This window comes from Pseudoliparis swirei, chromosome 9 (assembly GCF_029220125.1).
Source record: "Pseudoliparis swirei isolate HS2019 ecotype Mariana Trench chromosome 9, NWPU_hadal_v1, whole genome shotgun sequence".
NCBI lineage: Eukaryota > Metazoa > Chordata > Actinopteri > Perciformes > Liparidae > Pseudoliparis > Pseudoliparis swirei.
Window position 1 is genome coordinate 3,853,206 of NC_079396.1, and position 27,868 is coordinate 3,881,073.

General features: G+C 44.1%; 1 protein-coding gene across 2 annotated transcripts in view; it reads left to right on the top strand.

Annotated features, from left to right (window-relative positions):
- Nucleotides 1-27,868, top strand: part of nphp4 (nephronophthisis 4) — a 179,687-nt gene that overhangs the window by 13,474 nt on the left and 138,345 nt on the right. For both annotated transcript variants that reach the window (XM_056424207.1, XM_056424208.1), the window contains exons 3-6: nt 7,942-8,111; nt 9,083-9,147; nt 23,967-24,116; nt 26,899-27,035. In XM_056424207.1, the coding sequence (XP_056280182.1) occupies nt 7,942-8,111; nt 9,083-9,147; nt 23,967-24,116; nt 26,899-27,035 (522 nt within the window). The remainder of the gene's footprint in view (nt 1-7,941; nt 8,112-9,082; nt 9,148-23,966; nt 24,117-26,898; nt 27,036-27,868) is intronic.

Genomic DNA, 27,868 nt, shown 5'->3' on the forward strand with positions numbered 1-27,868 from the left:
GAGAGAGAGAGAGAGAGAGAGAGAGAGAGAGAGAGAGAGAGAGAGAGAGAGAGAGAGAGAGAGAGAGAGAGAGAGAGCAGAGGAGCTTAAGGACGTCTTCACGGATGTCTTTAATACTTCTCTGAGACAAGCTGTTGTTCCATCATACCTGTGCCAAAGAAATCCACTCCGTCCTGCTTCAACGACTATCGTCCAGTGGCACTGACCCCCATAATCATGAAGTGCTTTGAACGACTAGTCATGTCGCATATCAAATCCATTCTCCCCCCCACTCTGGACCCTTTCCAGTTTGCATACCGGGCCAAACGGTCCACGGAGGATGCAATCTGCTCTGCTCTCCACCCAGCCCTCACCCACCTGGACAAAAAAGACTCCTATGTAAGAATGCTGTTCATAGACTTTAGCTCAGCATTCAACACAATCATCCCACAACAACTAATCTGCAAACTTGACCAGCTGGGGCTCAACACCTCGCTGTGTAACTGGCTGCTGGACTTCCTGAGTGAGAGGCCACAAGCAGTACGTGTTGGCAACAACACCTCGAGCAGCATCACACTCAGCACAGGGGCCCCTCAGGGCTGTGTGCTCAGTCCCCTGCTCTTCACCTTGCTGACTCACGACTGCAAAACCAGCTACAGCACCAATCACATGGTCAAGTTTGCAGGCGACACAACATTGATAGGTCTCATCACCAAGGATGACGAGACCCTCTACAGGAGGGAGGTCAACCTTCTGACCACGTGGTGCGGAGCCAACAACCTCCTGCTCAACAACAGCAAGACCAAAGAGATCGTTGTTGACTTCCGGAAAGGCCACACCCATCACCCACCACTGACCATCAACAGTGCGGACATTGAGCAGGTCAGCAGCACCAAATCCCTGGGGTGGAAATCAGTGAGGACCTCTCGTGGACAGCCAACACTACATCGCTGGCAAAGAAAGCACAGAGGCGCCTCTACTTCCTCCGGAAACTGAGGAAAGCAGGAGCCCCCATCCATCATGTGCACCTTCTACCGCGGCACCATCGAGAGCATCCTGACCAACTGCATCACTGTGTGGGCGGAAGCTGCACAGACCACAGCAGGAACGCCCTGCAGCGCATAGTGAAGGCAGCTGGAAGGATCATGGGTGCCTCACTCCCCCCCCTCCCATCCCTGCAGGACATATACAACACCCGCCTCACCCGCAAAGCGACCTCGATTGTGAGTGACCCTGCCACCCCTCACACGGTCTCTTCAGCCTCCTGCCCTCTGGGAGGAGATACCGGAGCCTCCGGGCTCACACCGCCAGGCTGTCCAACAGCTTCATCCACCAGGCAGTCAGGAAGCTGAACTCTCTCCCCATCCTCCCACTCCGTCCTCTTTCAGACTCACATGTCTGAATGCTGCTAGCACAATTTATGTTGTCTATATGTTTACATGTTTCTTACTATTTTTGCACTTTATGTTGTCTATATGTTGCACAATTCACTTTATGTTGGACAGAAGAGAAACGCAATTTCGATCTTCTGTATGTTTGCACATATGGAAAATTGACAAATAAAACTGAGAGAGAGAGAGAGAGAGAGAGAGAAATCTTTTTTTTAAATGTGACTTTTCCGAATACCTTTCTGAGTCCTGCGGTCCTTTTATCGTGGTTTATTCCCCCGCGCATCTCTCTCGCCACCAGCATTTCAGACAGGATTTGCAAAATGTCAGGAGACCAGCACCAGGGCGACGAGCTCAGACTGTTCCGAGATCTGTCGCCGGGCAAAGCTTGGGACGCGGTGGAGTGCAGGCGGGGCTGGAGTCGGTCCACGAGGCAGCGAACGTCAGAGGCATTGAAGCTAGAAGTGAGGAGGGGATTTTGGGGTAAAAGGTTATGGGAGTTGTCGAGCTCAACGGGTAAATTCAACGCCTTTTTTTAAGGTGACGATGGTAAGTGCAGCGAACTGAAGAAGTACTTTCCCTGCCGCTGTACGTTGACCCGAGAGAGCACCAGAAGAGTTTCGAGGTTCAGCCGTGCATCCTCCTCTACAATGAAAGCGTGGGCAGATATTGAAAATGTTCCGACTTTTGAAAAATGATAACCTACTGGTCGATGAACGTCTTCGCTGGATGGAAGTCACATCACCCCGCCCCCACTTCCACAGAATTGGTCTGTTTCTCCAGTAATTGCCGCAGGTCTTTCTCATCTTTGGCCGATAAATCTTATTTTTCCCCTTCCTCTATGACATTAACTTTTTCCATCAAACCGCCTCAGGGGAGACGTTCGCTGCAGCCCGAGCCCATCGTCGTCTTCCTCGCACCAGTCACTCGGGCGATAGAAATGGAACACCTTTTTTTGGGTGCCTTTGACTTCTCAATCGGCTCCATTACTTACCGCTTGTTCTTTTTCACCCGTCACGCTTTTTCACTCGCTGCCTTCTACATCTTCTGACCCTGCAGAATGGCCCTCCTTACACAGTATATACAGGTCCTGGATGTTTATTATGGTAATAGTAAAGATGTAGGTATCATTTTTTGACGAGGATCCAAGATCAGCCACTCGGCAAGGGATAAAACTGCTGCTTGTTCCTCAATAGGCTGTTTTTCTATGCACAGTAAGATAATTCCATTGGACATATGAGTGAATGAGAACCTCTATGCCTCAGATACAGTAGTTCCTAGTAACTGAGACCCAACCACACATCAGAGTATGATTATCAGACCAATTGCCATTCGGGAATTCCCTTCATTAATCCGTCAGACTTTGATTCAGTGAAGGTTTCTTCCCTGTTTTCCCTGTTTTTTGGGAGTTTTTCCTAATCCGATGTGAGGTCCTGGGACAGGTATGTCTATGTGTACAGATTGTAAAGCCCTCTGAGGCAAATTTGTAATTCGTGAGAATGGGCTATACAAAATAAACTGAATTTTGAATTGAAATGTTTCGTTACTTTGCCCCGATTTTATTTTTGGAATTCTACTTTACATCGATTCATGGGACGCGTGTTGCTTCTTCTGTTTGTTTATTGGTGGAGCATCGCGCCGCTCGCCAGTGTTCCCGTTTCCTTCATAATGTCTTTTTTTGATGCGTCTATTTCAGACGATACAGACCATTCTCAAACGGCGTAGTGAAGCTACTTACACGTTGCTTTTGCTTCGCTTTTTTCAACCTCTTGCTGACGTCCTACTCGAGTCAACTCAACTGTCGTACGTGTGCGTACGACTCGGTCCGATCGGCCTCAGCTGCGGTCCGCTGACTTTACATTGGTCATGAGGACGCCCCGGAGCCTCCATCCCTCTCATTTTCTCTGCCTCTCTAACATCCACACCGCAATCTGTCATCTCGCCTCTGCCGGTGACAGTCACAGGATTTCACACGGGGGAGGATTTGTGATGCCGATACCCGCTGGTTCTGTGCCTGTCAAATGACTTACTGTAACTCCTTTCCTCTCTCTCTCTCTCTCTATCCCCCTTCTCCACCTCAGGCGTTGGTTTTGCTGCCAAAACTCGCATCAAAGTCAGCCAAGAATCTTCCTGAGTGCATTGGCTTCGTAGTTTAGCTTCACAGCACTTCATGAGCTCAGCTCTTTGCCTTGAACAGTACGGGTCCAGGACGAAGGCCGAAGGAGCACAGCAACTGCGGCACTTACAGGACGAGCTCGTAGTTACCATGCACACTCGTAGAATACAGTAATGGCCGCGTATTGTGAGCTTTTTCAATTCCGTGTGACGTGTCAGCCTTTATTCATTCTGAGACACGTGTGCAACTCGAGAGTCGCATGCATGACATGCATAACACGTGAGTCGTTAATACAGGCGTGCAGACGCGTGGCTCTATGCTATCGAAGTCCCAGGTAGCCGACACCGTCGTGTTCCGAGCTTCACAGCCAGCGTCTCGGCGAAATAGAAATACCCCCGTTTGGTTTTTTTATTTTGGGAGGTCACCAGGGGTCAAACAACAGAGCCCTGCCAATTACACCCCAGTTGCTCTGGAGCCTCTATGCAAAAAACAATGCTCAGTTGCAGCCTCTTTTGTCTTGTGCAATGCCTTGTGATCCCTCCCCCCCCTCCTTAAAGTGCTTGCCCAATTCCCACAAGTCAGGCGTTTGAATGACCACCTTGAGGGGGCAAGAAGAATTAGCCTCTGCGTTTACAGCCGAAAGCACTACGAGAGGTTCGTAATAGCCACTAAATAGACTCTGTGCTGCTATTATGCAGGTTTGTGTTCATATTTTCCAAAAGCAGATCACTGATTACAGGCTAAGGCTGTGATATGGTTTTTAGATTCACTTTAAGAGGACAATAAGTCAGCTTCAGTACTAATATACAGTACTATATATACTTTATCGGTGTATTTATGTTATGCAAATAATGAGACGGTAAAGTCAGAAAAATGAAGGTGCCATCTGGAACTGAAAATGGTTCTTCAGATGCCATAGAAGAAGCATTTTTGGTTCCACGAAGAATCTTTCAAACCAGGGTTCTTTAAAGAACCATTTCCTTAAAGAGTCCTCTAAAGAACCTATAAGGGTGTCTCAAAGAACCTTCAAAATATGGTTCTTTATGGCACCATTTCTGGTTCCACAAAGAACCTTTCAAACCAGGGTTCTTTAAAGAACCATTTACTTAAAGAGCTCTTCAAAGAACGTATAAAGGTATCTCAAAGAACCTTCAAAATATGGTTCTTTAAGGCACCATATTCAAAAATGGTTCTTCAGTAGGTGATGGTTTTTCGTAAAACCACAAAGCCTTTTAAAGAACCATTTAAGAACCATTATTTTTCTGTGTGTGCAAACTATCTCGTCTCCTAAATGTCCCCCTTCACGCCACACAAGGACCCAAGGTGTATCTACAATGAGAGTAAATCCTCCCATGTTACCATGACGTAGGTCTTCCTTTGCTACCACAGCAAGTAAAACCAGTTCACCACGGGACAGATCCAAAACGACTTAAGGCAGAACCCCCCCATCCCAATTGTCTCCCTTCAGACCCCCCCCACCTCCCCCAGAAGTTGCAGACATGCCGGTTGTTGCGAGTGACGGGGAGTTGAAGCTCCATGCCTCTGTGCTGATGGTGTTTTAATGTCCCCCACATTGCTGTTAGCCCCCTCTTCACTCAAGTTGTGTGTGTGTGTGTGGGGGGGGGGGGGGGTGTATTTACCCCCGCGAGAATCGATTACCGCGTCGCTGACAGTCGCTGCGCACTATAACCTCTCATTAGGTCCGACATATGCTGCGCCTGGCAATGCTGTCGACGCAAGCTGTTTCTTCAATGACGTCTCGCAGCGCTCCCCGTGGCGTCGGCAAAGGAGCGAGATCTCATGAGATTGCCTGAGACCTAAAAGTTGTGTGGAAAAGTCGAGTCATTTCTGCCGAGCGTTGCTCATGCGTACGGAGAGACTCGTCGTCGTCGGATACGCGAATGTGAGAACGAATCCGTTTGAGCTAATGGGGGGGAAATAAAGAAAAAAGGCATTTGTCAACATGTATCGACAACTACAACGAAATAAAATCCGACTGCCCCCCCGTTGGCGCCCACCTGTCTTCTCCTTCCAAAGCGTTGCGGTACATTCGCTCCTTACTGCCTCCCAACTCGGGTTCAAGATGCAGCGCCATCGAAGAAAGCGTTGGAAAAAGGGGACACGGTGCATCTGAAGAATTATTCCCTGTACAAATCAGCTCATGTATCAGGCATTTATCTAAAGGTGTTAATCAATATATTCCTAAACCAAGCCATAGTGGTTTTCTTGAAAGCATTTAAACACAACCTTTGAAATTCAAAATGATTGCAAATCGAGTGAGAGAGATATTTGTTCCGTGGGCAGAGGGTGTTTATTTCTTTATTATTATCTATTTTTTCCTGAGATTGGAACAGAATCAATTTGGAGGTATATCAAAGCAGAGAGGCGAGGCAGATGCACAATACATTCTACCTCTTGGAATTGGAAATCCGTCATGAGCAATGTCCACGTTTGGGGATTGCTCCGAGACTCGGGACTACGTCTTCGACCACAATGCAGGTTCCACGTTATCGCAAACGGGGAGGAGCCTTGGGGGAACGTGATAGAAACATGTCTAGTGGATGCAGCTTGGGAGATAGGTTCAAGCGGAGTTCAGTCACAGATGAGGCTTTGATTTGGGAGTTATGGTTGGAGGGAAGTAAATAAACTGAGTGATGGTGAACATTTTCCGTCGATGAATACTGAATGACATGCATCTTGGGATGGGGGATATTTTTACTTTCTCATCTCAGCCAGTGTTTGCTGGAATATCTATCTGGAGGAAATTGTGCAAAATTAGTCCGCTGTGAGATCTATCCAGAGAGATTGTGTTCGGTATCACTCCCTCCAGGAAATACACGACGCCGTCGCTCTTGGGTTGCTGACGGATTTATTTGTGCACCTCAGTCACCACCACCGTCATCAATCCAACGTCGACAAAGGTTGCCGTTGACGTTACATAAAAACAGTTGACGCGGAAATATGCGCGACGAAAACATGAACATAAAGCATAAAGAACGTACCTCGCTGGCTGCAGACACCCAAGAGGGAATGGGTCCACTTAGAAATACCGATCTTACACTCACTTACACTTCTTTACAAACTACTACCACGCAGGTCTTTTTGGGGATAGTCGCAACCAAATGCGTCCCAGCTCAACACGGGACGAAGAAATAGTTCCTATCGGATGCAAATAAAAACAGAACCAATATTCAAGAAAACGAGTTGTACAAATAATAATATGCAACCAAACTTATTAGAAATGACGTAAATACAATTTTTTCGGCAGTTCAATTCGGATTTCACAAAATGTATTATACTCGATGTTCCCAATTGCAAAGTCTTTCCTCACAGATTCAGTGGCTCTGTCTTGAGATACCAGACAATGTTACTTATTTTACGCCGTCTCCTTTTACAAACATGTGTTCATGTTAAATCACCTCCAGTAGGAGACTTTCATCTCGGCAGACAACACCGTGGCAAAGTCCAGTGAATGCATGAAAACAAGCAAAACAGACATTCAACTCAATCAAACCATGGCGAGACGAGTATCTTTTGCCTCCAACGTGTTTTCATTGTCGTCTGCAGTGTTTGTATTTGGACTCATTTAAACCTAGCATGCACAGGGATGCCAGACCGATGTGGCTGAAATAGGAATGCCACAAGATGAACAGGCTCTGCCACAGTGGGCCGGGGAGAAATTGCCTCTGTATTTTAAGATAGCTCATGTCTACTCATGCTATCTTTTTTTCTTCTTCCTGTAGACACCGTCATGTTCTTCTTTATGGCCTTGAAACAATGACAGGCTTTATTGTACTCGGGGACCAATGGATCACGTAGAATTTGTAGGTCCCTGTTATCATATTCAGGCCTTTGTGCATGTGCTTGCGGCTGTCGGTAAAGGCTATTATTTCCAATTTGAATGGAAGATCAGAGCCTGTAAACAATTGCATCGACCTGGCATGGACGAGAAACAGGCTTTGGAATTTCTATTGTTAGTTTGAATATGACATTTCCTCACTTTTTCATGAATACACCGAGATTTCACAACATGTTTGGTCATGGAAATTTGATTTAAATTCCTCGAAATCCACTGGTCAACATGTGTATGAACCCTGAGGATAGGACAATATTATTTTCCAAAAAACTTTGAAATAAGGCAAAACAAAAAAGTGTTTTTCTTTGCGGATGCTTTCACACCTGTTCAGTGCCATTCGTTTGACAGCTTTTAATTAAACCTTTAACAGGCCAAGTAGGTAAATATCAGTGCTGCATGGTATCACTGTATGTTTAAAAGACGAACTGTTGAACTCAAAAGCTGCTCTGACCTTCAGGTTTCTACATAATTCAACGTACTGTGCTTTAGATCCCAGGCGTTGGCGTTCGATACAATCCAAGCTGCATTCTGAACAAATCAAAGATGTTTGATGCTTGATGACGTGAATCCTCTCTCTGTGTGATTCCAATGATTCCTTTCAGGTCCTGTATTTCCATACCTCTCTGCGGTTGCCCAGTGTAGCGATGGTCTTGGAGCTGGTGTCCTTATCACCCAGGCCAGATGGCTCCCAGCAGGCCCTGGGGCGAGGCTTCACCGTCCTGGAGCTTTTTACCAACCGGCCAGAGGTTCAGGCGTCTGATGGTGTCCAAAGGTGATTAATCCCATCCGTAATTACACCAGTCGGGTATTAATTGGGTTAATCATAATGAGACGGTTGAAGGACAGTTGTGGCTGTGATGAGGCGCGTTGCTGCTATACGGTATACACTCCCCTTCAAAAGTTTGGGGTCAGACAATTTCGTGTTTTCCATTAAAACTCACACTTTTATTCATCAAATGAATACAAAATATAGTGAAGACATTGACAAGGTTAGAAATAATGATTTTTATGTGAAATATTAATTCTGTTCTTCAGACTTGTCGCTCAAAGGAAGGCCAGTTTTATAGCTTCTCTCACCAGCATAACTGTTTTCAGCTGCGCTTACATAAAAAGGGTTGTCAAGGGTTTTCTAACCTTCTGTTAGTCTTCTAAGGCGATAACACAATGTACCACTAGAACACTGGAGAAGAGCCTCTATCCACCTCTGTAGAGATTTTATTTTCAACACCAGAGAATAGTCATTTACCACATTAACTATGTTTTTATGATTAATTTAATGCTATCTTCATTGAAATAAACAGCTCTTGAAAAATAAGCACATTTCTAAGTGACCCCAAACTTTTGAACAGTAGTGTGCGTACGCATAGCACGCTTGCAGAACTACTATTTCGTGTAAGCGGTTTAGGGTTCGGGATTCAGAGAGGGCAGTTTGGTTTTGCAGCAGTAGCAAAAAAGTTAAGAACACAGTGTAAGACACACAGGATCAAAAAACAAACACCCGTTCGTAACCAGTAAAAAGATAGAATATTAGAAAAGGCATGGTTGAAGATGTACTGTACTTTCTTGTGTTGAGAAGGTAAATGTCAAGATAATCTATATCCGTTGGTTTTGATTGAAGGCTGACACTATAATTAATCGGAGCTTGCACAGCCTTCGGGAGACAGTTGTGCTACGTTGACAACTAAAGCAGCTCCAGCTGCGTTCATGCCTTCATTCAGGCTGCTTTCTATGTATCTCCCACAGGCTGAATCTACACCATGGCTCACCAAGAGGTCTCCTCCATCCCCTCCTGAAGGACACAGTTGACTGTAAGCAGCTTTTTATAAATATATATACTCTGTATTGTAAGTATTTATTAGGCTGATTTCTCCCCTGAGGAAGGCGATGGTAAAGATGAGAGGGCCGCAATTCAATGGATGTATTTGTAGGCCACGTCATATTTCCTCTGTTCTGTTCTTTGCCATGTTATCGCGAGCTGAGCTGTTCATACCAATGATTCACTAACACTTCACGTACAATACCGGTCAAAAGTTTCAGAACACCTCCCCCATTTTTCAAGTTTTTATTGAAATTCAAGCAGTTCAAGTCCAGTGAATAACCTGAAATGGTACAAAGGTCAGCAGCAAACTGGCAGAAGTTAAACAAAAAAGAGTTCTCGAAAACTGAAAAATAATGTTCATTTCAGAGTTCTACAAAAAGGCCTTTTCAAAGAACAAGTGATGGTTTAACGACATGCAGCTGGAAGAAGTTTCTGAACAATATTTGATTTCCGCTGTAGAAAGAATGCTCTACGAGTGTGTTCGGCTGTTATATCTGCAAAAGGTGTCAAACATGTAGATTATATTTTGTTTCCATGATATATTTTAATTGTTTGTGTTCTTTGAGAAATTAAACTGAACATTTCAATAAAAACCGGAGAAATCGAGGTGTTCTAAAACATTTGTAGTGTAGCGTGGAGGTGTAATTCCAGGTGCAACGCTTGGAGACTGTAATCCGTAATATGGGAGTGGACCCTGTTGCGTCAAGTCATTTAGCCAGATAATTAATCTGAACACGTATCAGCCACTCGTGGCGTGAAATGACAAAGTAACAAAGTGGTTGGTGGCTCCTGATGAATTTGAGTGAATAAATATAAAAAATTACGACTTATCCTCAGTGGACTTTACAATCCGTCCACATACGACATCCTTGACCTTTGACCTCACATCGGATCAGAGAAAACTCCCAAGAAATATAGAAAAAAGCCTTTCACGGGAAAAAAAAGGAAAGAAAGTAGAGATCCCTCTCCAGGATGGACAGAAGAATAGATGTCATGTGACCAGAAAGAAGCATCACAGAGTTACAGAAACACATTCAATGAGTATGACAGAGTGTATGAATAATTAGCAGTTGGCATGGACCACGATCCAGAAAGGGGGGCGGGGCCATAGCAGGGCTATACAGCCAGGTCCAATGGACCATATGAGACGTGAAGTCACAGAGACTAATGTACTAAGAGATAGCAGCGCTACTATAGGTGCTGAGAGAAAACAATGACAAGAAAATGGGGGATGAAAACACCGGTATGAAGTGATACAAAAGACTGTCAAGTATTATATCAGGAATCTGAATATCAAGTATCTGAATTCTCTGCCAGGTGCCATCACAGAGGGATGAGGTCAACTGTGTGTAAAGACAGTCCAACAGACAGAAAAGACAAGACTACAACACATTTGCTTGGCCCTCACATTTGGCTGAAGGTATTTCCAGGCAGCCAGCTTCAATGTATTATTGAGCATCAGGTTTTCTCCTCAGGCCAGTTTCGGTTGCAGTGTACTTTTTCAGCTTTATATTTTTTCTATGCAAGCTGTGCCTAAAGCACCCAGAGTGAGTTTAAATATCCTCTCTGCACGAAGCCTAGCAGTCACATGCACATGTAATGAGGAAAGCTATTACTTCTCATTTAATTCATTAATTAAACGGTGGATCTCCCAGCCGGAGGTTGACAGTTTGCTTATTCATCCGGCTGCGGGGTGTGATTCACTAAACCACTGATTGGATTATCTTTGTATATTAGACTTGTGTCAGTTCAGCATTTCGGGAATACATACTTGAATTGTTGGATTTCTGCTACTAAAGCTAGGTTGGTGTAGAGCACAGAGCCCCTGATGGCTTGAAAGACACGTGATCACCTTTTCTTAAAGAAATTGAAGACAAATTACCCGTGCTTTAATATTGAAGGTTTCAAATGAAATGGATTAATGTTGTATTATAATATTTCTACAGTCAAATAAACAATAATCAAATGCAGAGAGAGGAGTTTATAAAGTGTTTCCGGCCCTTTAAGAGGGCATCCATGATGCTGATGTGGCCCACGGTGAACATGAGTTTGACACCCCTGGTGTAGAGCAGTGGTTTCGAACCTTTTATTAACTAGAACGGGCACTCGGTAGAGCGCATACCTTCGCATATCACAAGATTGGGCATTGAATTATGAACATTTTGGCATTAGTTGCATGCCAATTGGATAAAAATTTACCGTGCTATGGTAAAAATAAGATGTTGACCTTTTCATGACCTTGACCTTGACCTTTGACCCGATCGATCCCAAAATCTAATCAAATGGTCCCCGGATAATAACCAATCATCCCACCAAATTTCATGCGATTCGGTTTAAAACTTTTTTAGTTATGCGAGGAACACGCATACAAATAAATAAATAAATAAATACACGGCGATCAAAACATAACCTTCCGCATTTTCAATGCGAAGGTAACTATGTACCCCCCTGTGAAATATGTTGACAGCCAGGTACCCCCTAACCAGCACAACACATTTTTAGTTTGAAAAGAATATGTAATACACAGCGCTGGTCCATCAGAGTCTGATTTAGAATAAAATATATTAAATTAAGTTCATAAACTTACATTTATATTTAATTAAATATTTATTAAATAACTATTTTCAAAGGATTTTTTAATGGATACTAATTAAAAAAATATTTAGAAAAATCTCACGTAGCCCCTGGAGTGCCTTCACGTGCCACCAGGGGAACACGTACCCCCATTTGAGAACCACTGCTCCAGATATGTCCGCCTATGAATTCCAAAACACCGTAAGTGCCTCACAGCATGAATATCACTGTGCCCAGTGAGAGCCAGAGTTCCTGTCTCGGCTATTATGTCACATGAATATTAGAAAACCTTCTCTCAGATGGACTCTTATACCCGCTGAATTATTAATCATGTGGTTAATGCCTGTTGTTTAGGGGAACGTCGCTTTTTCTTCTTGTTCTCAGGGTCGTATACTAGTACCACTCCTGCTGCTCTTTTATGCACCGAACCCCTTTTTTCTGTTTCTTTATATCACTTTTTGAGTTTGAGGAGCAAAAACAAGCATCTTAAAACTGTCCTGTGCTGGGTGTGGAATAAGCACGACATTCTCCTCATGGTGGTCATTCACGTCTCGTGCGGACGGATGATAATGAGACAAACATGAACCCCCCGGAGGGCCGACGTTGTTTTTAATCCTTCGATCAAATACCAAATTCTACATTATTCAGTTTCCCTCGCGACTTTGAGGTACAAAACGGACCGCGGGTCAGTGGTCAGCAGGTCCGTCCTTCAATCAGGGGGTTGGCGGTTCAATCCCCGCCCTAGTCGATGTGTCCTTGAGCAAGACACTTAACCCTGAGTTGTGTCTACGGTGTATCAATTAAAGAGTAGTTTTTTTGCAGGACTGGAATGCGATGGATTAAGTTTAACAATATTTAATGGCAAGAAGTTTAACAAACAATCAAAGCTCACGGCCGTGGGTTCGTAGTGATCCGGGCTCCACAGGTACGAGCTGAAGCAAGCGAGTGTTGCCGTCTGACCAGGTCAGGAACGAAAGAGCGATTTCTCCCAGTTCAAAGAGGTTTGAGTCGTCAGCAGCCAATCACCTACTCTAAAAGTTAGTCCTTTGTTATGTAACAGTCATGCAACACCTTCTCGTTGGCTAAAAGTCCGCTATCAAAATGGAGGGGTCAAACGTCACGACCCCGGGTCACGATGTCCGGTCAGACTACTAAAGAAGTCCATTCACAATAAAAGTCTTGTATGTTACTTTCTGGATTAAAGTAATGTCACCGGCTTCGACATTTCTGAAATACTAACTAACATTCATCCCCATGCAACATACATATAAACATCACCTCTAGCCATTCACATTTTATCATCACATATAATCAATACAGTAAACAGTGTCTTTCTCTAATGCTTCACAATATATTCATAATACAGTCATAATACTATTCTCCCTAATATTTCCTATTATAACATCTTTCTTTGCGTATTAATTCAAAGCATGTACATGTGCAGAATCAAAATAAACTATTCCAACTTAACATAATGTATCCTGATTGTTAGTCGCTTTGGGTGAAAGCGTTAGCTAAATGTCGTGTAATGTCATGTGATGTGACTGCGTGGCGTCCGTCCTCTCAACAAATAGACGAGACAGAAACTAAATCCCCACGCGTCGGGGACGAGCGTTATCTTTTGTTGTCCATCACAGGCGCAACCAAACCTTTTTGTCAGTGCCGCTGTGTCACACGGGCAATCTCTAACCTCCCTGTTATCTTCTTTGGCGCCTGTCCTTCCCGGCCCGGTTACATAAGACCCGCCCCCCTCTCGAATGTTGGCAAGCCGATCACAAACGACTAATGGCAGAAGCTACAAAACACAACCACATGTTGGTACTCGAGAGAACACAAAATGCAAATCCGGGAAGTCTTCTTCTCTTTGGACCGGCTGCCCCCCCCCCCCCCCCCCACAGCGTTGCTCTTTTATGAGGAGGCTCTGTTTTTCCCTCTTGGGTCCCCCTTGGGCCGTTGAAGCATTTTGCTGATTTTGGTATCCTTGAGGAAAACCTTTTTAACCCTCCTGTTAAATTGACCCCATTCAATGTTTAATGTCTCTAAAAAAATGATTGACATCATGTTTTTTGCTTCATATTTCATGACTTTTCCCTAATTTATTGGGGACAACTGGAAAAAACAAAAATTCACATGATGATATGTTTTCAATGTCCTGTACAATTTGACCCCAGGCTGTTTTTCACTGTGTAAAACATCTAAGAAATATCAACTTTTTTATTTATTTAAAAGGCTGTTTAGGTAGTCAACAAACACATATAAAGTACCTGACACTTAAACTTGGGAAACAATATTAATTCTAATAATTTTCTGGAGGTTTTAATTGATGGGGTCAAATTGACCCCACGGGTAAAAGATGTAAGTACATTTGAAGGTCACAGGAGGGTTAAAAGAATCTGACATTGACCAGCGGGCTATCGATTAGCATGAGCCGGTGTTTGTCCGCGGTGGTCTGGGGGCATTAAAAGTGCTTCCAATTATGTCTTTATGCTGTGTTCAGACTCCAAGAACTTTCCTTGGTATGGTCGTATCTTGAGGATCAAAGAAACCTCAGCCCTTTCATTTACACTGTGGAGCTTTTTGTCCGATCCAAGGCTGGTAATTGTACTCTGGGAGGTCGACATCCTGACCGCCGCTCACAGTGGAAACGCCAGCTTTGTCTTCGCGCTCCACTGAGAACTGTCGGATGGAAAATGTGTTCCCGCAATGGGAATAAAGAAAGAAAGATGATGTTTGAAAGAAATCAACCAGGAGTGGTATATGATATGATATGATATGATATTCCTTTATTCGTCCCACAGTGGGGAAATTTCAAAAATCACAGCAGCAGTGCACATCAGAGCATCAATGAAAATAAATATAAAACACAAAACACAATAACAATACTAACTAGAACGGGCACTCGGTAGAGCGCATACCTTCGCATATCACAAGATTGGGCATTGAATTATGAACATTTTGGCATTAGTTGCTTGCCAATTGGATAAAAATTGACCACGCTATGGTAAAAAGAAGATTTTGACCTTTTCATGACCTTGACCTTTGACCCGATCAATCCCAAAATCTAATCAAATGGTCCCCGGATAATAACCAATCATCCCACCAAATTTCATGCGATTCGGTTTAATACTTTTTGAGTTATGCGAGTAACACGCATGCAAATAAATAAATAAATACACGGCGATTAAAACATAACCTTCCGCATTTTCAATGCGAAGGTAAAAAACTAAATACTAAATACTAAGTATACAGGGAATAAAGTAAAGTGCGAGTCTATATAGTATAGGCGAGTCCCCGGTTTGATTCCCTGGATGCTTTGTGACTTCACGTCTCATAGGGTCCATTGGACCATGTGATCATGACACCTGTGTGTCTACCCAGCTGTGACATGTCACAATGGCTGCTGGGAAAAATGGCTCGGCGGTTTTGAATTGTAATTACGAGGCTTGAGAATCGGAAATCGGATCGCAAAAGACGAGATTCTCACCTCTCGAGGTGAAGAGGGGAAGTATTGAGAGATGGAAGAACACATTTGTTGACAGGAGGAAATGTATAAGATAATAATGTCGGCCAACAGGTATGTCAAACAGATGCTAAAGTTATAGAAATGTAGAGCGGCGGCACCAAAGTCTCACGTGTACATGTTGTTGCACAGTGAGTGTTTATACACACACGTTGTTTTAATGGATGCAATTATTGAGATTTTCTATATTTCTGTCATAACACAATCCATAGTTCTGCAATGAAAATAACAGCCGGCCATCATTGCTGAGAAGTGCCACTCACTGCCAGGGCATGTGTGTGTGTGTGTGAGTGTGTGTGTGTGTGGGATGCGATTGGCAGAGTGTTAGCACGGTCATGGAGGGTATATTCTGTCTGTGGCTGCCAAACACTCCATGTTTCTATGTTCTACTGCCTAGCAGGGCTCTATGCCACACACACACACACACACACCACTGGATGAGATATACAACACAAATATAGAGGAGCAAGTAGAAAGGGTTTTCCTAGTAGAAGACTAATGTGGCGGAAACTTGGGAATGATGGGATGGGTAGATTCTCATAACTCTTAATTATAACGACTGTCTCGTGACCAGATTACTCAAAGTAAAAGACGGATAACTACAGCCACTGAGCAGATTTAGAAGATGCCAAAAGCAAGAAATAAAACAAGCGTTTCTTTTCACGGCTCTGACATGTACATTTGAAATTGGACCGCAGAGCATAAGATCAATAGAGAGAACCAAAATGCTGGAATATAAATTGGCGGCGAGTTGGTCTGAATTGAGCGCGAGGGAAGAAATAAAAACAGTGGTCGTGGCAGAGAAGTCAAAAGCATCCCTATTTTTACAGAGCTGGAGTCAGGGTCAAGAGGCAGGAAGTGGGAAAAGAAGAGAAGAGAGAGGAAAGGAAGTTGCCTTGGGGCGTCTGACAGTCTTAGTCCTCTAAGAGGCAAGGAGGCAAAAACAACAACGAGGAGGAGTAAACGAGCACCAAGGGAGGATGCCAGCTCATTGGTCTGATCTGAGCTGCTCCTCTCCACCGACTGGGAGGAGAGGAGGATGGAGGGCGGCTGCTCTGGGCTCCTCTTGGTGTGATGAGAGGACAAACAGATGGTACATTGTGTTCGCATTAGCCTTTCTTAATTTGAATTAATACCAGGATGGATCAATTTATTGTGTGTGTGTGGGGCTGAGAGGTAATGCCATGACAAATTCTCCCGCCCGATATACCCTCAAATTCTGTTGCTCGGATAAAAAGGTTTACTGGTGCCTTCAAAAGGGCTTTCCTTACATATCTGACTCAACCCACGGAGGTGTTTGTTTTCACCACCTACGCCGGGCGTGATGCTGTTGGGGTGAACTTCACACTTCCAACAAACACTTTCCCCTGTTGTGTGGCTCCTCCAGCTGGAAGATTTCCACCATGGGCTCATATTGAGCCAGGGCAAACTTTGCTTTCCAACATCTAAACAGTTCTTTGACCTGTGTTGAGATAAAGATGCCTAGTAAAAAAAAACGTAGTGATGCTATAGTGATGAATAAAGGAATATTAAAGTGATGCTATATTGATGCTGTAGTGATGCTATAGTGATGCTATAGTGATGCTGTAGTGATGCTGTAGTGATGCTATAGTGATGCTATAGTGATGCTGTAGTGATGCTATAGTGATGCTATAGTGATGCTATAGTGATGCTATAGTGATGCTGTAGTGATGCTGTAGTGATGCTATAGTGATGCTATAGTGATGCTATAGTGATGCTATAGTGATGCTGTATTGATGCTGTTGTGATGCTATAGTGATGCTATAGTGATGCTGTAGCGATGCTATCGTGATGCTATCGTGATGCTATAGTGATGCTATAGTGATGCTGTAGCGATGCTTTAGTGATGCTTTAGTGATGCTATCGTGAAGCTATATTGATGCTGTAGTGATGCTATACTGATGCTATATTGATGCTATAGTGATGCTATCGTGATGCTATAGTGATGCTATCGTGATGCTATCGTGATGCTATTGTGATGCTATACTGATGCTATAGTGATGCTATACTGATGCTATAGTGATGCTGTAGTGATGCTATCGTGATGCTATAGTGATGCTGTCGTGATGCTGTAGTGATGCTGTCGTGATGCTATAGTGATGCTGTAGTGATGCTATCGTGATGCTGTAGTGATGCTATAGTGATGCTATCGTGATGCTATAGTGATGCTGTAGTGATGCTGTAGTGATGCTATACTGATGCTATAGTGATGCTGTAGTGATGCTATAGTGATGCTGTAGTGATGCTATAGTGATGCTATAGTGATGCTGTATTGATGCTGTTGTGATGCTATAGTGATGCTATAGTGATGCTATAGCGATGCTATCGTGATGCTATCGTGATGCTATAGTGATGCTGTAGCGATGCTTTAGTGATGCTATCGTGAAGCTATATTGATGCTATATTGATGCTGTAGTGATGCTATACTGATGCTATATTGATGCTATAGTGATGCTATCGTGATGCTATCGTGATGCTATAGTGATGCTATCGTGATGCTATCGTGATGCTATTGTGATGCTATCGTGATGCTATTGTGATGCTATAGTGATGCTATAGTGATGCTATAGTGATGCTATAGTGATGCTATACTGATGCTATACTGATGCTATAGTGATGCTATAGTGATGCTATCGTGATGCTATAGTGATGCTGTAGTGATGCTATAGTGATGCTGTAGTGATGCTGTAGTGATGCTATAGTGATGCTGTAGTGATGCTATAGTGATGCTGTAGTGATGCTGTAGTGATGCTATAGTGATGCTATAGTGATGCTGTAGTGATGCTGTAGTGATGCTATAGTGATGCTATAGTGATGCTGTAGCGATGCTGTAGCGATGCTTTAGTGATGCTTTAGTGATGCTATCGTGAAGCTATATTGATGCTATATTGATGATGTAGTGATGCTATAGTGATGCTATACTGATGCTATATTGATGCTATAGTGATGCTATAGTGATGCTATACTGATGCTATATTGATGCTATCGTGATGCTATCGTGATGCTGTACTGATGCTGTAGTGATGCTGTAGTGATGCTATCGTGATGCTATAGTGATGCTGTAGTGATGCTATAGTGATGCTGTAGTGATGCTGTAGTGATGCTATAGTGATGCTGTAGTGATGCTATCGTGATGCTATCGTGATGCTATCGTGATGCTATAGTGATGCTATACTGATGCTGTAGTGATGCTGTAGTGATGCTATAGTGATGCTGTAGTGATGCTATCGTGATGCTGTAGTGATGCTATAGTGATGCTGTAGTGATGCTATCGTGATGCTATAGTGATGCTGTAGTGATGCTGTAGTGATGCTATAGTGATGCTATAGTGATGCTGTAGTGATGCTATAGTGATGCTATAGTGATGCTGTAGTGATGCTGTAGTGATGCTGTAGTGATGCTGTAGTGATGCTATCGTGATGCTATCGTGATGCTATCGTGATGCTATAGTGATGCTATAGTGATGCTATACTGATGCTATACTGATGCTATACTGATGCTATCGTTATGCTATCGTGATGCTATAGTGATGCTGTAGTGATGCTATCGTGATGCTATAGTGATGCTGAAGTGATGCTGTAGTGATGCTATAGTGATGCTATAGTGATGCTGTAGTGATGCTGTATTGATGCTATACTGATGCTATAGTGATGCTATAGTGATGCTATAGTGATGCTATACTGATGCTATAGTGATGCTATAGTGATGCTGTAGTGATGCTGTAGTGATGCTGTAGTGATGCTGTAGTGATGCTATAGTGATGCTCACCCTGTTTGTTTTCATCTTCATTACTTTCCTTTTTTCCCACTCAACCACCTCCCAAAACCACTGCTCCTTTTTTGTCTGATGCCGAGCCATTTTCCCCCCTCCTCCTTCCTTGCTTTCACATCTCTTGCCAAGATGCTGCTCAACGGACTCCGAGGTACCGCACGCCACTGCTGTTAGGACATCGGGGTGGAGTTGTGTTTCTAATGCATGCACAGCATCTGACTGAAACCCCCAGCTCGATACATCATGAATTGCGAGAAATAAAGGATGAAAAAGTTGGCGACACCTGGGCAGCATCTGTGTCAAGAAAGTTCTGTGCTTCCTCCCACTCCCACCCCCCCTACACAGCCAACCTACCTCTATTCTGTGTTTCATGGTGAGAAAACACTTTTTCAACGTAAGCTGCTTTAGCCACTGAGAGCGTTTGTACAACAGAGTTGATGTGCTGCTGCAACCTCAGAGATTTCCTCAAACCACTTTCCTTTTTTGGCTTTACACCTAAGCACTTTTTTTTGGAGGGGCGTAAATGTACTCTTCACTTAGTTTAAGGAGTTTGGCTTGAGTCACGGAAAGGGAGGCAAGAAGAAAAACACTGCAATATACTCCATCTTCTTCTTTCCTTCTCAATCTCTTTTCATTGGCTCCTCCATGGACATTGATGAAAATGGACATTGAAAAATAGAAGGTCTTTCTCCCTCAAGTCTCTAAGATATAATTCCTTTCAACTACATTGAATGTGGAATCAGCTTATTTTGTGAATCCGTATGTTACTGCATTTTTTTCTTGGTAATAAACGATTGAAAAGTAATCTAAGTAGCACAAACATGTACGTGATGGATATACCAGTTTGTTTTGAAGTCTAACTTCAAGAACCTTTCAAACCAGGGTTCTTTAAAGGACCATTTCCTTAATGAGTTCTTCAAAGAACCTATAAAGTTGTCTCAAAGAACCTTAAAAAAACGGTTCTTTAAGGCAGCATTTCTGGTTCCACAAAGAACCTTTCAAACGAGGGTTCTTTAAAGAACCATTTCCTTAAAGAATTAACACACGTTTATACAACGCCAGTGTGAACCTTTTAAGACCGTACACACAGAAACATAAAGGGGCCATCTGGAACCGACAATGGTTCTTCCGAATGATGTCACAGAAGAACCATTTCTAGTTCCATACATACCACCACAAGCGGACACCGACGTAGCACTATCGGACCTACATGATGTGTTATGTCGGCATCAGAACAAGTATCCCGACGCGGCTGTGGTGGTGGCTGGGGACTTTAACAAGGCAAACCTAAAAAAAGTCATGCCGAACTTTCACCAGCACATTACGTGTGCTACCAGAGGGGAAAGAACGTTGGACCACTGCTATACGCCATTCAAGAGAGGCTACAAGGCTGTCTCTCTCCTCCGCTCGCAAATCGGACCATGCCGCCATTTTCTTGCTTCCGAGTACCGCAAAAGATCGCGCGGAAGCGGTAGTGACGAGGAACGTAACGCGGTGGTCTGACCAATCAGAGGCTGAGCTACAGGACGCTCTGCGTGTCGCCGACTGGGACATGATCCAATCCAGTTCCAGTGACGTCAGCGAGTTTGGAAGTAGCAATGAGCCTCATAGCAACGCTTAGCGGACACCATCGTCCCCACGGTAAAAGTTAGGGTCTTTCCTAACCAAAAGCCGTGGGTTGATAGATCCATCCGTGAAGCTGTGAACGCCCGTACTGCTGCCTATAACTCCGGTCTTGTATCCGGCAACATGGACGAGTACAAGGCAGCGGTCTATGGACTGAGGAGGCGGTGAAGAAGGCCAAGAGGAGGTACCGAGACAGAGTGGAATCACAGATGGAGCAGCGCGACACCAGGCGCCTATGGCAGGGGCTACGGACTATCACAGACTACCAGAGCAGACCCGCGCAATGGTGAGTGCCGACGCATCCCTAGCGGACGACCTGAACTCATTTTATGCACGGTTTGAGGCTAGCAACAACAGCGCTAGCTCGCCGCTAACAACAACACCGTTAAGCGTAGCCGAGGTGAGTTCTACCGCTGGGGATGAACACACACTCTCTGTGACCGAGCACAGTGTGAGGAGGGCTCTGTTGAGGGTGAACACCAGGAAAGCTGCAGGTCCAGATGGCATATCTGGGCGAGTACTGAAGACCTGTGCTAACCAGCTAGCTCCAGTGTTCACCACAATATTCAACCTCTCCCTGGCTGAGTCCGTGGTCCCCGCCTGCTTCAAGAGATCCACTATTGTCCCTGTGCCCAAGAATGCTTCTCCAGCATGTATGAATGACTACCGACCGGTGGCCCTGAAATGCTTTGAGAGGCTGATAAAGGACTACATCTGCGCCTTCCTCCCTTCCTCCATGGACCCGCTGCAGTTTGCTTATCGCCCAAACAGATCCACGGATGATGCTGTCTCCCAGGTACTGCACACCACACTCTCTCATCTGGACAGCCAGAGGGGGGGCTATGTGAGACTGCTGTTCATTGATTATAGTTCAGCTTTCAACACCATAGTCCCCTCCAGACTGGCCGGCAAGCTGATTGAGCTGGGACTGAACACCCCCTGTGTGCTTGGATCCTGGACTTCCTGACCGCCAGGCCACAGGTGGTCAGGGTGGGCAGACACACCTCCAACCCCTCACCCTGAACACAGGATCCCCCAGGGTTGCGTCCTCAGCCCCTACTGTACTCCCTGTACACACATGACTGTGTGGCCAGGTTCAGCTCAACACCATCATCAAGTTTGCGGATGACACAGTGGTGGTGGGCCTGATCTCCGACAACGACGAGAAGGCCTACCTGGAGGAAGTTGCTGATCTGTCACTCTGGTGCCGGGACAACAGCCTCATCATGAATGTCACCAAAACTAAGGAGCTGATTGTGGACTTTAGGAGGGTACAACAACAGAGGACGTACTCACCACTGGGGATTAACGGGACTACTGTGGAGAGGGTGAGCGGGTATAAATACCTGGGAGTCCACATCACCGAGGATCTGACATGGTCAACGAACACAGACACTCTGGTGAGAAAGGCAAGGCAGCGCCTCTACCACCTCAGGCAGCTGAGGAAATTTAAAGTTTCCCAGAGGATCCTTCAGTCCTTCTACTCTGGAGCTGTAGAGAGCGTCCTGACAGGAAGCATCACAGCCTGGTTTGGCAACTGCTCCGCTCAGGACAGGAAGGCTCTGCAGAGAGTAGTGCGTTCGGCTGAACGCACTATTGGAACTACACTCCCGACCCTGCAGGACTTGTACACCAGGAGGTGCAGAACCAGAGCCGGCAGGATCATGAAGGATCCTCACCACCCCAACAACAGACTGTTTCAGCTGCTGCGGTCAGGCAGGCGCCTCCGTAGTCACGCTGCAAGAACAGAGAGACTGAGACGGAGTTTCTTTCCTCAGGCCATCAGGACTGTGAACTCCGACCTCACCAAGACCCCCACATAGACCCACACAACTGCCCCTCTTAGGCACACACACACACACACACACACACTTACTGTAAATATTGTGTTGTTTTTTATTGTAAATAGTGTGTACTTGTTGCCCTTGCACATTCCTGCTGAGCATTGCCACTTTCATTTCACTGCACACCCTGTGTGTGTATGTGACAAATAAAACATCTTGAATCTTGAATCTTGAATCTTGAACATTTCAAACCAGGGTTCTTTAAAGAACCAGAAATGGTGCCTTAAATGGTTCCTTAAAGTACCATTTTAAGGTTCTCTGAGAAACCTTTATAGGTTCTTTAAAGAACCCTGGTTTTAAAGGTTCTTCGTGGAACCAAAAATGGTGTCTTAAAGGTTCTTTGAGACAATATTATAGGTTCTCAAACCATTTCCTTAAATAGTTCTTTAAAGAACCTATAAAGGTGTCTCAAAGAACCTTAGAAAAATGGTTCTCAAGGCACCATTTATAGTTCCACAAAGAACCTTTCAAACCAGGGTTCTTTAAAGAACCATTTCTTATAGGTTCTCTGAGACACTATTATAGGTTCTCAAACCAGGGTTCTTTAAAGAACCATTTCTTAAAGGTTCTCTGAGACACTATTATAGGTTCTCAAACCAGGGTTCTTTAAAGAGTTCTTCAAAGAACCTATAAAGGTCTCTCAATGAACCTTCAAGAAATGGTTCTTTAAGGCACCGTTTATAGTTCCACAAAGAACCTTTCAAACCAAGGGCAGGCGTCTGTGGAGGAGCTTTCTTGTGTTTCCACTCCCAAGTTTCTGGTGGGAAGCAGAAAGCTTCGACACGGTGCTCTTGTTCCTGAACCTCTTTGTCCTACATACACCTGCCAGTTCACAGAAGTCGGCCAAACAGTCGCACGTGTGTTTCACCGATCCGTCGCCTTGTCAAAACGGACTACCGGGTGAATGAAGCGTCCTGTATTGATTGTCACTGATGCTTTTTGAAGGTGCGGTCATTAACCCTGTCGAGAGCGAAGGATTGGGAAGGCCGTTCGGGCTTGAAGGAAGCCCGACATAACGTATGCAGTCAAACTCCACTTTGCACACCGCCTTAGCCCGCGCTGCGCTTTTTTAGCGCCAGGGGATTGTGTATGTATGTGTGTGTGTATGTGTGTGTGTGGGGGGGGGGGGCGTCGCTTGTCATTGGATGACGTGCTCCAACGTTGACAACCACATTGCTCATGCTTTGTGCCTCATCGACGCCGCGCTGCTCTCCTGGAGGAGGGCCTTTTCTCACCCGTGTTGAATGGGCGTCACGCCCTGGAAAACGACGCTCGCAGTGGAATGGAACATTACTACGCCTTGGTCACCAACACCCAAAATGGAATATTGACAAATGGTGTGTCGTCTGCGACTCATTGCTTTTGGGGAAATATTAGACTCTGAGATTGATTCTTTGGGCATGTTTGGGCTGGAATATCCCATCAAACTCATCGTGTGCCTCTTTTCCGCAGACGGCAGTCTCCTGACGGCGATCGACGGAGCACATTTGGACTGCGTGATGAAAAACCACGCCGCGCTGGCTCCCGCCATGCACCTGCTGCCGGAGAACGTCCTGGTATCCGGGAATGAGAACGTTCCCGGGCTCGCAGCTTCTCCAACAGGTAAACTCACTGGGAAGGTGGAAGGTCAGAAGCCCCAGTGGTACGCTCCCCTGCAATAACCAATGCTGTTGGAGATCGTTGACCCGCTGCTCCATGCGCGAGAGTGTTGAATAGATCGGGGGAAGATGAAAGCGGAGTCAGTTTACGACGTTTACAAAAACACATTGTTTTGCCTTTTATTCCAGTCGAGATTATTTCAAACAAACAAGGTATAATCTTTATAAGAGGTCATTAAAACTCAATCTACATTCATCAAAATATGACCCTACCAGGGTTCGTACGGTCAGGGAAAACCTGGAAAAGTCATGGAATTTGCAAATGGTCATTTCCAGGCCTGGAAAAGCCTTGGATAAAATAAATCTGCAAAGGAAATTTGTTATGTAAATTTTTGCATTTACGCTAAGTTTTAATAAATAAATATGCTTTTAAAATAATGATGGTTAAAATATAAGCCGGGATACGCTCTTTCATACTCGCAAATGTTTCGCGCTGCAAGTGAACGCACCTTAACTGAAAAGACAGAAATGTTTATTCTTTTAATCTAAACTATTGTCTCATTCATTTGAGTTATTTAAGGTTATATACTGTATGCTTTGGATATCTCATTGTTAGTTTAAATACAACGTTTTATCACTTTTTCATGTCTACACCGAGATTTCACAAAATGTTTTATTATGAAAATTTGGTATAAAGTCCTGGAAATGCACTGGTCAACATATGTATGAACCCTGCATTACTCATAACAACACCTCCAGCACATATCAGGTAATCTTTACACAACACAGATCTACATTGGCTCACTTGGTGTTTTACCAGCTGGACATTCATCATGGTACCCAAAAAGTGGCCTTTTTCTTCGAAAAGTTCTATCAGAAGTTAGAAAATGTAGTGCTAAGAAAGTAAGTTTCTGTGTGGGAGACGTAATGAAGTCTGACAGTGCCCCGCTGCAATCATCGGGAGTCTGGGAGGTACGGTGGCCGGCTAATCCTCTTCCTGTTCCGGGGCTGTGAGCAGCACAGACCTAAGCTGCCTTTTTAAGACCACCGCCAGCGGTTTGATATTCATAGCCGCATTCAGAACAGTCCGAGTCCTGCGCTCCAGAGACACGGGCTCAATGAAACGCTGGATGGCTACATTACTCTTGAAGAGATTACAATCACACTGGCGATTTCCCTCTCTGGTGTGTCTAAAATGAAATAAAAAGGGTGGTGATTGTGGAGCTCACGGGCTTCGGAGCTTCTCCGGTCGATTCAGAAACGTCTCGGACGAGATGAGTTTTTTTCTGGATTGTTTGACACCGGTATCTCTGTCCGTGGTGTGAATATTCTTGTGGTCGGCATTAGGCAGCTTCCAACAAGTCGATGGAGCAGTGTTTTAGAAGGGAAGCTGCTGTCTCTCTGAAAAGGTAGAGGTAAATATATTCAAAATCTTGTGGAACAATTTGCTAACAAAAGGTTTGTTTTCTCATCGAGCTCGTGTGAAATATCACAATCAGTCAAGTCTGGTTGAAACTACAAATTGCACATTTCAAGCAGGGTTCGTACGGTCATGGAAAACCTGGAAAAGTCATGGAATATTAAAATGGTTATTTCCAGGCTTGGAAAAGCCCTTAAAAAATATTTGATTTCCAAAAGTTTTGAAAAAGTCATGGAAAATGTGTTATATTCATATGTTCATTTACGCAGTTTGATTAAAAGAATAAAAATGTATATTAATATTTATTCATTTGTGTTATTTAAGGTATACTTGTGTTATATACGGTAGGCTTTAGAATGTTGTATTCTTAGTTTATATACGACATTTTCTCACTTTTTCATGTATACACCGAGATTTCACAAAATGTTTGGTCATGGAAATCTGGTTAACCCTCCTGTTACCTTTAGGCTCAATTTGACCCCATTCAATGTTTAATGTCGGTGTTCTTTGGGGTCAATTTGACCCCAGGCTGTTTTTCACTGTGTCAAATATATAAGAAATATCAACTTTTTTATATATTTAAAGGGCTATGTAGTCAACAAACAAACATAAAGTACCTCACACTTAAACTTTGGAAACAATAATAATTCTAATAATTTTCTGGAGGTTTTAATTGCTGGGGTCAAATTGACCCCGAGGGTAAAATATGTTTGTAAAGGTAACAGGAGGGGTAAAGTCATGGAAAAGTCATTGAAAAGTCCTGGAAATCCATTGTTCAACATGTATGAACCCTGTGTTTAACATTTGAAGGCAGCTCACTTTAAGTCAAATCAACATGGCTATAGTCTAATCGACCTCTCTTCTCTGATGCACCCCGGTAAATGTTCTGGGGATGATGGAGAAAGTCAGGGAACTATGCAAATGAGTCACAAATAAGAAAATACTGAAATACACCACTTGTTTGACACATGTATTGCACTACTACAGGGTTTGTTCGGACATGGAAAACCTGGAAAATGCATGGAATTTTAAAACGGCTGGCACATTTTCCCCGCACCTTAATTAACTGAAAAGTTTGGTCGCCATAGCAACGGTAGGGATAATCCACTATCATGTACACACCGACATTTCATTTAACGTCTTTGAAATCCATTGGTCAACATGTGTATGGAACCCTGCTACTAGATGGAGGTGTTCCTCCATAGCCCCCCCCCCCCCCCAGCTGTTTTTTGAGTTTAAAAAAAAGAAAGAAGAGGAATTCAGTTTTTTTTCGACCCGAGAGAGCTCGAGATATGATACGGTCATGCATAAAGCCGTGGCGTGTTGATGTGCGTTTACGATGCCGTATGTTCCGACTGTCCACCAGGAGACGCTTTGCTGAGGCCTCAGCTGCTCAAGACGCTGCCCTTCACCCTGAGCGGACTGACCGTCTCCCTCCAGCCGTCCCTGGAGAAGTTTGAGAGTCAGCTGCTGGAGCGGATCAATGCCGACTGCCACAACACGGTAAGGCACACGCACACGCCTCGATGGCCCGTGCACACGGGACAAACGGCGGCGGCGGTTTCGTGAGGTGTGCGCAGCTACGTCCGATCGTCTTTTTGATTCTCAAACGGCATTTGAACTTGCGCCCCTTAAGAATAGATGTTCTCTAAATCAGGGTTCGTACGGTCACGGAAAACCGGGAAAAGGCCTGGAATTTGTAAATGGTTATTTCCAGGACCGTAAAAGTCCTGGAAGTAAACTTTTACTTGACCAAAAGTTTTGGAAAAGTCATGGAAATGTGTTATATTCATATGTGAGTTTTAAATAATTAATATTCTTGGCTCTCAAAATATAAGCCGGCATAGGCTCTCAATATCCGCGCTGCAAGTGAACGCACCTTAACTGAAAAGACATACATGTGGAAAAGTCATGGAAATTTGTTATATTCATATGTGCATTTACGCTGAGTTTTAAATAATGAATATGCTTTTAAAAGAATGACGCTCAAAATATAAACCGGCATACGCTCTTTCATACTTTTTCACGCTGCAAGTGAACGCACCTTAACTGAAAAGACATGCATGTTTATTCTTTTAATCAAACTATTGTCTCTCATTCATTTGTGTGATTTAAGGTTATATACTGTATGCTTTAGAATGTTTTATTCTTAGTTTAAATACGACATTTTTACGCACCGAGATTTCACAACATGTTTGGTCATGGAAATTTAGTTTAAAGTCCTGGAAAAGTCCTGGACACCCATTGGTTCATACAACAGGTGAACCCTGTAAAGAGAAGTCGGCTACAGAAAAAGACGGAAGGGGTAAATATAATTGACTCGTGTTTTGCCTCTT